General features: G+C 43.2%; 1 protein-coding gene across 4 annotated transcripts; it reads left to right on the forward strand.

The window, feature by feature from the left end:
• The first annotated feature begins 597 nt into the window (after positions 1–597).
• On the forward strand, positions 598–5,382 carry LOC125510442 (nuclear transcription factor Y subunit A-2-like). 4 transcript variants are annotated; one of them, XM_048675617.1, is made up of 6 exons: positions 598–758; positions 1,231–1,587; positions 3,157–3,257; positions 3,418–3,483; positions 4,186–4,329; positions 4,439–5,382. In XM_048675617.1, exons 2-6 carry the CDS (start codon positions 1,269–1,271, stop codon positions 4,832–4,834), a joined length of 1,026 nt encoding a protein of 341 aa, XP_048531574.1. In that variant the 5' UTR covers positions 598–758; positions 1,231–1,268; the 3' UTR covers positions 4,835–5,382. The 4 variants fall into 4 exon arrangements, with proteins under 4 accessions (XP_048531574.1, XP_048531576.1, XP_048531575.1 ...); XM_048675619.1 differs by having other exon boundaries at positions 620–758; positions 1,234–1,587; XM_048675618.1 differs by lacking the exon at positions 598–758 and adding an exon at positions 765–964.
• The last annotated feature ends 5,591 nt before the right edge of the window (positions 5,383–10,973 follow it).

The following is a 10,973-nucleotide window of genomic DNA, read 5'->3' on the forward strand; positions in this document are numbered from 1 at the left end:
TGTTCAAAAAAGGGCATTGCATTTACAGGGTAGGAGTACTACACAATCTGTTGATGTATGATAAGCTACTACTAGAAGTGGATTTTTGGAATCCAAGTGATGGCTACCTGCAGCAGTACTTGCTACAGCAACCTAAACTGTTCATGTCTGCCTGCCTCACCAAATTATAGTCACCACTCACTTGCCACTCCTGCAGATCTCATCTTACCCAGCTTAGTAGTTAGTACTAAGTTCCACACCCCAATACACTGCTAATACTATTTTCAAATATAAAAAATCCTCTACACCTTGCTTTTGACAGCATGATTAGTCCAGTATAATCACCACTTGCAGTGAGCACCCAACCTAATAATTCCAGCACTGGGGAGTTGAAAGGTCTTGGCTGGGAAAAAGAGCCCAACTGGGCAGTAGTAAATAACAAGAACTGAACTTTTCTGGAGGACAAATAAATGTTTTTAGTGGGAAATAAATATGTGTTTGGCAAAGAGGAAAATGAAAGAAAAATCATTTGGGCTTTGCGGTTTTGGAGGAGTAGTAAAATGTGAAAGCAACGAGGCTCTGGGGAAGGAGGAAGGGAAAGCTTTTTCTTGGTTTCAGTAGCGCCCATTTATACGCGCCTCTCCCGTCCCGTCTTGTCCTCTCTCTCTCCTCCCGCCGCCCTCCCCCAATCTCTCTCTCCATCCATCCATCACCTCACAGGCACAGCTCTTCTTGTTGTCCTCATCCGCCCCATCAGGAGCTGGAGCTGGAGCTGGAATGTGAGTGGCCTTTGGTTTCATCCCCTGCTCCTCCCCCCTCCTCCCTCCTGCTGCGCTCTGCTGCATGCATGTCTTGGATCCTTTCGCCCGCCTTGGTCTCTTGCTGAGATTCTCGCCGCGCACATTCACGGGCCCTTCAAAGTCCCCTGCCCTGCGTCGCGAGCTCGTTCCGGCTCTGGGCTCGCTGAAATCCCCGTGGATTTTGGGTACTGTAAATCCTCTTTTTTTGCTTTCAGTAAAAAAAGTTCCAGCTTTCGGTTCAGTTCTTGGGGAATTTTGCTCCTTCAGTTTCTTGATTCGCTCCGGTTTTAATTCCGGCGACCTCTCTCACCCTGCATTCCCCATCCTCCGCATTCTGTTTCTGAGGATTTTTTTCGCCCCTCTTTAGCGGCAATCTGCACTTCTGTTTCTGATTTAATCGATGCTCAGTCTCAATCTGCGTTGCTTGTTTTTGTGCCGCTCTTGATTGCAGCAGGTTGGTAGGCGCTTAGTCACATCCGGACCGCCGCAATGATGAGCTTCAAGAACCACCATGAGGGATTCGCGGGGCAGCAGCTGCTCGCCGCCGCCGCCGCCGCGGGCCAGGCCTCCGGTGGGGCGCCGCTGCCGTGGTGGGTAGGGTCCCAGCTGCTGTACGGCGAGCCGATGGGCCACGGGAAGGCGCCGCCGGCCGTGCCCATGTCCATGTCGCCGCCGGAGGATGCCTGCCGGGACGGCCAGTTCCAGGTCGTGCCGAGGGCCCAGGCGCTGCTGGACGCCGTGCCGCTGCCGCCGCAGCCCATGGGGGAGAGGGGCATCCCTGAAGCTCTCAAGTTCTCCATGGCTCATGGTGAGGCTGCTCTGTCCTTTGAGATAGGTGTTTGTTCTGTGGCCTGAGATGAGCTTGTTTAATCTGTGCATGCTACTTGCTACTAGTAGAAAGAGTAGATAGTGGTGTGACACATGGCTGGGTTCAGCTCTCAGTAATTTAAGTTTTCAGCATTCACACACACAGAAAAAAGATTCAGTACAAATTTGGCAATGTTTGTAGCATATATAGACATACAGAATGCAGTTCTAGGAGTGCTTAGGTAATGTTGAGTGCACATAGTAGGGTGGTGTTTCTCTCAGATAATAGGGCTATTACAAGAAAACCGCGTAATGTATCGTGAGAACAGTATGATGTGCCATACCCAATGAACTAGTTAAATCTGTGCATGTTAGTAGAAAAGAGTAGAGAGTGATTTGATACATGTGAATGACACAGGGTTTGGTTCAGCTCTCGGTAATTTAAGTTTCAGTACAAATTTGGCGCTATCTGTACCTATTTCTCGACACAGGTAGACAAATTTGGTGTTGTTCAGAGAAAGGTAGATACGCTTTTAGTATGAACAAATTTGATGTTGTTCAGAGAAAGGTAGATACGTTTTTAGTATGAAGTGTAAACCCAAATATTAGAATGCTTGCCGCACCGTGAATATGTGAGTTAATTAGCTTAAATTAGATAAACATTTAGTACTTTTCAATCTGCAAAAAAAGAAAAGATGGTTATCTTTGGTAAGGGAAATATAGGGTAATTTTGAACAAATCTTGCACGGAGGTGGAATCTGTATATGTTGTGACAAGCGGATGATGACTCATGCTGGATGAGGGCTGGTTGGATCCTTCTAAAGTAAGGTCTTATGTGGATGCCATTATTCATAGACACCATTTACATCACATAATCAATTCAACAGATATTTTTGTACCGCTTTCACTCAAAGGCTAAACCTTGGCTAAACCTGTGACCTTCCTTCTTATACCCCTTGAGTTCTTTTAAATTTACTGGTTCCTTACGGTTCTAGCATAAGTATTGCCAATTTGTGTATACCTTGATTCAGACATCAATCAACATCTTGATTCAGAAAAACCATACTGCACGATTATGCTATTTCCGACATGAGAAAAACACCCCAGCGCATAACTAGTCTGTAGACACGCGCCATGGAAATTCTGACATTTTCTTTGGTTAAAAAAACATTTTCTTCTGTTCAGTCGTGGCATGACACCAAAAGAACCTAGTATGTAACCTAATATGCCTTGTAGAAAATCTGATGCTATATAGACTCGATCCTTCTGAAACTTATGCTTTTTTTATGAACACTGAAACTTATGCATTTGATATAGAAAATTGAACATCATAAGTCAAATTGCCATGGGTTCATGGATCCACAGCTTTTTAGCACATGTTCTTCTGATATGTAATGCCATGTAAGCGTCTCAATGAGATTAGAAGGATTTCCCTTTGTCAGTTAAAGATCTCCTATCATGCATGACTTTCTCTTTCTAGCAACTTGAATGACTGGCGGATTTCAAAGTACAGACGTACTTCTGTTTTTATGGACCTTGGATATGTGATTGATGGTGCATTTGGGTTCAGGTAAAGGAGGGAACAGTTCTGAGCACTCTGCACCTATCACTCTGCAGTCACCATTCACAGAATATAATGACCACTTTGAGTTGGGCCTTGGCCAATCTGTGGTAAGCTTTTCCCACTTGTTCGGTTTATCTGTATGAATAATGGTGACAAACCTGTGATTAAATTAGTAATGCATTTAGGACTTTGCAACCTTACAGTTACAAATGCCTTTCTGAATTTCCTTAGCCTTTGAGTTCATCAATGCCTTCTGATATTTTTCAGATTTCCTCCAACTACTACTCTGATCAGCAGTATGGCCTACTTTCTTCTTATGGAATGAGATCAGCGGTAATGTGCATTTAGTTTTTAATGAGTCATCTCCACGATTTCTATGACTAATTCTTGTATATATGTACTCCCTCCGTCCGGAAATACTTGTCATCAAAATGGATAAAAGGGGATGTATCTAGACATATTTTAGTTTTAGATACATCTGTTTTTATCCATTTTGATGACAAGTATTTTCGGATGGAGGGATTAGTACAGAACTTTAGTCCAGTGTTCATCTGAATTCCACAGTTTGAACAATCTAGCACAAAGTTTCCGTAAAATGGTTCATAGTGCTAGTTATATTATGTATGTCATTTCTGAACATGAAGTTAGTGCAAATATGAATCTTTAGTTTTCTCAATAAGCAACAAATGAAATCTAGCACAGAGTGTACACCGAGTACAAAGTTAATATTTTTGAAGTTTGTGAATAGCAATTGCATGGTGAAGCTTTCTTGGCTTAATGTCAGGAAAGTGTTCTGGGGTATCCTTTTTTCATTGACACCAAAAAGGATATATAATATTCCCTCCGTCCCAAAAAAGTGTCTCAAGCTTAGTATAACTTTGTACTAGAGTTAGTACAAAATTGAGACAGTTATTTTGGGACGGAGGGAGTAGGATTTATCTTTGAGTTTGTAAGGCTGAAGCTTGTATACAATTTATTTTATCTAGTAATGTGTGATATCTAATATGATCCTCCATTTCCCTTTGTGCAATGCAGTCTAGTGGGCGTATGCTTATACCACTGAATATGCCTGCTGATGCTCCAATTTATGTGAATGCAAAGCAATATGAAGGCATCCTCCGTCGCCGCCGTGCTCGCGCCAAGGCAGAGAAGGAGAATAGGTTGGTCAAGGCCAGAAAGGTATGGCTCACCTTCTCAAAGTATAAACCGAGGATGTTTATTCCACCATGGCATGCAATGCAAATGTTCTTCTTTCTTTCCATTCATGTGAGTGCTTTCTACAATGCAGCCATATCTTCACGAGTCACGCCATCTTCATGCAATGCGCCGTGCGAGAGGCTCCGGTGGACGCTTCCTCAACACTAAGAAAGAGACCAACGGAAAAGACACTGGTGTTGGGAGCAAGGCGATGGTTGGTAACCCGCTTATGCGGTCAGCTGCATCTCTCAGTTCAGAGATCCAGCACTCTGAGCAGGGAAACCCAAGCAGTGTCTCCAGCATGTCTGGCTCAGAGGTGACAAGCTTGTATGACCATGAAGATGTGGACCACTACCACAACTTTGAGCATCTCCGGACACACTTCTTCACCCCGCTCCCGAGCATCATGGACGGTGAGCATGGGGCCGGCAACCCCTTCAAGTGGGCAGCAGCCTCCGATGGCTGCTGCAACCTCCTCAAAGCATGACTTGAGGGGGTGACGGACAGCCGAAATATCAAGAGATGGCGCAAACCGGCAGCATCTGCCGGCATTGTGTCCAGCTCCAGGGCAGGGATCCTGCCGTCATCTGGCTGTCCGTGGGCAATTCATTCTTGGCTCATGGCATCGGTAGTGCTTTCGCTCATCGCCTACTTGTCCTCGAAGCTTCATGCTAGTTTCCAGGATCCTGTGGTGAGTGGAACACCCCCTTTGCCATAAAAAAATATATTATCTAGGTAAGTACTACTGCTTGCTACCATCATCCGACCGTTTTGCGGTAGCAGGTTTAAGTTTCTATTTGAATAAATGTCTGAAACTTCAGACTAGTTTGAACGGTACTGGAATTGGAGTTTGTATGAAGTACCCCTATCTCTTTCGTTTGGAGAAGTATTGGAGTATGTTAAGTAGACTTGGTGATGTGTTGTAATAGTTGGCTTGAAGGTTCTGTGTGTAGACTTGGTTTGTTTGTACTCTGTGGTGTTGACACCTGAAATCAGTGATGTATTGAGACTTGGAATGGTTTGTGAAGTTCCTTATGCTGTGGTCTGTGGCTCATTTGCTTCACACTTGGAACCTCAGACTGAGGCATATTCCATTTGCTTCACACTTGCAGCTGCCAATTTGCAAGAAGGCATCGCCTTTTACTTGATTGGATACTCGAGGAAAGAGAATTTGCTTTGGCTAGCTCTTTGTAATGAAAGTAGCAATCCTGGAGAAAAAATTAATCATAGACAATTACAGATATTACAAAGCACTTCAAACAAAAATCGAAGCATAGGTATAGTAAGTTAGCACAAAAGTATTTGACAAATTGTAATATATCAAAGAAGCATTATACCTCCAATATATGATGTCCATTAATAAAATAATTACATTCCTTTTCTGAAAACTAAACATATCTCCATATGCATCATTGACTTACTATCATTATATTAGTATGCCAACAACAAACATCAAAACATATATCCAAAATAACTTGTTTATATCCCACCCAAAAAGGAGCTTTGTAATAGCCTTTCATCACCAAATAATAAAAATTAACATGACAAGACAATAAAAAAACCTTAAAGTTCAATAATTGCAATCAAACACATTGAAATATGTATTCCTTATTTCGTCCAGAGGAGATCTAGTGGGTTTACGCAGGTTCAACCCTGAAATTGATAACAACACTACGTCCTACTATATTGTATTTGATTAGTCTGTAGTCCTGCTAAATTTTACTGGCTAGTCTGCGATACGATGACATTTCTCATGAGATGGGATAGAGCAGCTTCCCTATTTATATATTGGGTGTAGTAGTATGGTAGCTATATTTTAGGAATCTGTTACATACGAGATATCCCTGGACACATGGAAAGTGGATCACCATGTAACTATAAGACTCCTAATGTTACGCTCCCAACCTTATATCCTCTTGGGTTCCCAGTCGGGTGCTCGGAGCAGAAGACCCCATAGCCCCGGGGACTCATTAAAAAGGAAAGGGTCAAGAGTGTCCGTATGGTGTTCCCAGATGAGTAGAAACATGCGGAATGAGGGTATCCCATCATGGGATGTCCAGGACATCTCCGTCAATCTGTTGTAATGGGTCGGGTGCAAACGTTATCTGAGTAGTGGTGGTCGATCGAAGTCATGCTTGTAGACCCCCCGACACTGAACGCACAACGACATCAGCCCGAGTGTGAGCACATGCCCCATTGGGGGATTTCAACCGTTGTCTGCCCGGATGTTGGTGGGTGCATGATGGAGCAGCTATGGTGTCCTTTTTGGCACTCACTTCTCCGCACCTAGCCGCCAAAAGCCACCCACTGCACATTGGAGTGTGCATCAAGCAACAACCGCGAGTGAAGCAACCAGACGATACAATCCGCCTTCCAGAAGCGTACACGTAGCAGGTGAACGTGACACCTATCGTGTGATAGGAAGTGACCATCAGCATGGCTCTCCACGCCGCATCTACACCAACCGGCTACTCAGCAACACACCCTCATCTTGCGTCCGCCGACCAAAACCAATGCACCAAACCACCATATCAACCACAACACCTCTAAACGCCCGAACCAAGTTCGTGTGCTCCAATGTGACGCCCGGATAATTAAGCTACAATAATCCTTTGCTAATGATGTCATGTCACCACGATTACTGTTGTTAAACTCGCATAGGTTCAAAACCGGTCCAAATTCAAATTTAAAATAAAGTCGAAAATCAAATTTTCAAATGTCAAAACTAAAATGTTCTAGGTGTGGCAAATAATCTTTGATTATTTGTCATGTCGGAACCTATAATTTATAATGTGCTTTTAATGCCCTAAAAAATAAAACATGGCTAAAATAATTATTAAATGCTTTTTAATTAATGCACAAACACAAACTATTTAGTTAATGTGTCAAGTTATTTAAGGCAGTGGAGTTATTTAATAACGCTAATTTAGGTGCTTCTTTGGTATTATATAAAACTAAAACAATATAAAAGAAGCTAGAAAACAAGGAATGTAAAAAAAGAAAGAAACAACACCCCCCGGGCTTCGGCCCACCAAGCCGTCCCACCTACCTCACCCGAACTGGCCCAGTTCCCCCTCCCGCGCCGTCTTCACTGTGCGGGCGACCGAGCGCCCGTGTCAGGTTGCCACCACGCCGCCTCGCCGGTGTCGACAGGGGGATAAGGCCGCGACGCCTCGGCCTTCCCCTGCCATCTCTGTGATACGTCTCCAACGTATCTATAATTTTTTATTGTTCCATGCTATTATATTATCTGTTTTGGATGTTTAATGGGCTTTATTATGCACTTTTATATTATTTTTGGGACCAACCTATTAACCAAAGGCCCAGTGCAAATTGTTGTTTTTTTGCCTATTTCAGTGTTTCGCAGAAAAGGAATATCAAACGGAATCCAAACGGAATGAAACCTTCGCAAGGATCTTTTTTGGAGCAAACGTAATTCAGGAGACTTGGAGTGGAGGTCAAGAAAGCAATGTGGCGGCCATGGGGTAGGGCGGCGCGCCCCACCCTCGTGGGCCCCTCGTAGCTCCACCGACCTACTTCTTTCGCCTATATATACTCTTATACCCTAAAAACACCCAGGGGATCCACGAAACCACTTTTCCACCGCCGCAACCTTCTATACTCGTGAGATCCCATCTAGGGACCTTTTTCGGCGATCCGCCGGAGGGGGATTCGATCACGGAGGGCTTCTACATCAACATCATAGCCTCCCCGATGATGTGTGAGTAGTTTACCACAGACCTTCGGGTCCATAGTTATTAGCTAGATGGCTTCTTCTCTCTCTTTTGTTCTCAATACAAAGTTCTCCTCGATATTCTTGGAGATCTATTTGATGTAATACTTTTTGCGATGTGTTTGCTGAGATTCGATGAATTGTGGGTTTATGATCAAGTTTATCTATGAACAATATTTGATTCTTCTCTGAATTCTTATATGCATGATTTGATATCTTTGCAAGTCTCTTCGAATTATCAGTTTGGTTTAGCCTACTAGATTGATCTTTCTTGCAATGGGAGAAGTGCTTAGCTTTGGGTTCAATCTTGCGGTGCTTGATCCCAGTGATAGAAAGGGAACCGACACGTATTATATTGTTGCCATCGAGGATAACAAGATGTGGTTTATATCATATTGCTTGAGTTTATCCCTCTACATCATGTCATCTTGCCTAATGCGTTACTCTGTTCTTATGAACTTAATACTCTAGATGCATGCTAGATAGCGGTCAATGTGTGAAGTAATAGTAGTAGATGCAGAATCGTTTTGGTCTACTTGACACGGACATGATGCCTATATTCATGATCATTGCCTTAGATATCATCATAACTATGCGCTTTTCTATCAATTGCTCGGCAGTAATTTGTTCACCCACCGTAATACATGCTATCATGAGAGAATCCACTAGTGAAACTTATGGCCCTCGGGTCTACTTTACATCATATAAGTTTCTGATCTATAATTCTAGTTTACTATTTATTTTGCAATCTTTATTTTCCAATTTATACAACAAAAATACCAAAAATATTTATCTTATTATCTTTATCAGATCTCACTTTTGCAAGTGGCCGTGAAGGGATTGACAACCCCTTTACCGCGTTGGTTGCAAGGTTCTTGATTGTTTGTGCAGGTACTAGGCGACTTGCGTGTAGTCTCCTACTGGATTGATACCTTGGTTATCAAAAACTGAGGGAAATACTTACGCTACTTTGCTGCATCACCCTTTTCTCTTTAAGGGAAAACCAACGCATGCTCAAGAGGTAGCACTCTCCCACTCTCCCACTTTCCTCGCTCGCTCGCCTCTCCCTCTCCGCCTCCCCTCCTCAGATCTCCCTCCTTCCCGAGCGCATCTGACGCCACACCGTCGTCGACCGCGAGGCCAAGGACTTCACCGCGCCACCAAGTGATTTCCAGGAGGACCCCCGTCGCCGTCTGCGTCGACTAGGAGCACCAGATTGTAGCGACCAGACCTCAAACAGTCTGATCTCTGTGCATTAGTGTCATCCCTGGATCGGTAATGCTGACACGCACAATACTTGAGGATTTATAACAGAGTAGCAATCACACACTTATTACATCACATGTCTCAAAAGAGAACTTATTACAATAAATATGGCTTAAGGCCATCTAATACGATAACAACGGAAGGCTTGGAAGATAAAGTGAGTCCATCAACTCCAATGGTATCACTGAGTGAAAGACCACGACCTAAGGCTCCTTACTCGTCGTCTGAAAAGTCTGCAACATGATACGTTGCAGCCCAAAACGGGCCAGCACATGGAATATGCTGGCAGTGTACCACAAGAGAGTAATGAATAGAAAAATGCTATCACTACATGCATATATGGCTGGTGGAAAAGCCCTATGGTTATAATGTTTTTGCGAAAAGCCAATTTTTCCCTACTGCAAAGGAATATATTTTATTTAACTACAAAGTTGGTTGAAAAACATTAAGAAGGTAAACCCCTCTCAATCCCAATTAACAGTAATTAATAACCCAACAAAATTAATTTAGAGTGATGAGATCCACAGGATAATCCAAGAACCAGATACTCAAGATGTCCATAATCGGGGAAACGGCTAACCATGATTAGTTTGTACACTCTGCAGAGGTTTGTGCACTTTTCCCCACAAGACTCGATCTCCTCCGTTGGATTTCTCGCACTACATGATGTTTGAGAAACGGATGACCGAGACACAGTCTTTCCGAAGAGGTCCCCTTAACCGATAGATAGGCCGGTACACCTACAATCCCCTACATCTGCTAGCCCATCATGGAAAGGTTTCCCACAACTTACTCAACTATGCCAGAGCCCATAATGGCATGTGGCTGCACACGAAAGTTTCCAACATGAATAATCTTATGATCCCTTGGAGCCTGGGTGGCGCTCCATAGGAAAATCACACGGTACCCCGGGATTTCCAAAAATACAGGCAATCACCGGATACCCCAGGTGCCTCAATCCACCCAGATGTGTATTAAAGTTGGCACCTTAAGTTGAACCATTAATTAACAATCTCACATCTGTCATGAATACACTCAAACCCAATCCACGTCTACGAGCATAGCATAGCATATAAGCAACGTAGAAGTAACTCCCAGGGTTTGATAATAAATAGGTGAATAGGTACTACCTCTTCTACTTCCCAACCCACAATTTAATCAGATCCTAACCATGCAATTGTTTGAGGATTTATATAATGCAATAAAACTGGGTAGTAAAGAGGTATGATCAAAGTGTTACTTGCCTTGCTGATGATCCGTGAAACCTCGAGACTCGATGTAGCACGCTTCACACTCCGGGTACTCTATCGCAATCAAACAAGCATACAATAAGCAATCAAGCAAGGGCACGGGTAAAACTCAAATAAGAGTTCTAACTAGAAATTTCAACTTAAGAACTCCGGTTTGCAAAAAGAATCAAATCAAACGAAGCAACAAAACTCAAACAGCGAAAAAACAAGCTTCGTTTACTAATCTGGACTAAAGTCAAATTTTACAATAGCAAAAACTTGTTTAAGTTGGTTAAACAGAAAGAGGGTTTCGAGACGAAACTCTAGGCGCTTGAATCGCCTGATTCCGATAAACGAGCGAAAAGTTATACTAAAACGAAAATCGGATCAGAAATTAT

The sequence above is a fragment of the Triticum urartu genome, chromosome 5, assembly GCF_003073215.2.
Source record: "Triticum urartu cultivar G1812 chromosome 5, Tu2.1, whole genome shotgun sequence".
Classification (NCBI taxonomy): Eukaryota; Viridiplantae; Streptophyta; class Magnoliopsida; order Poales; family Poaceae; genus Triticum; species Triticum urartu.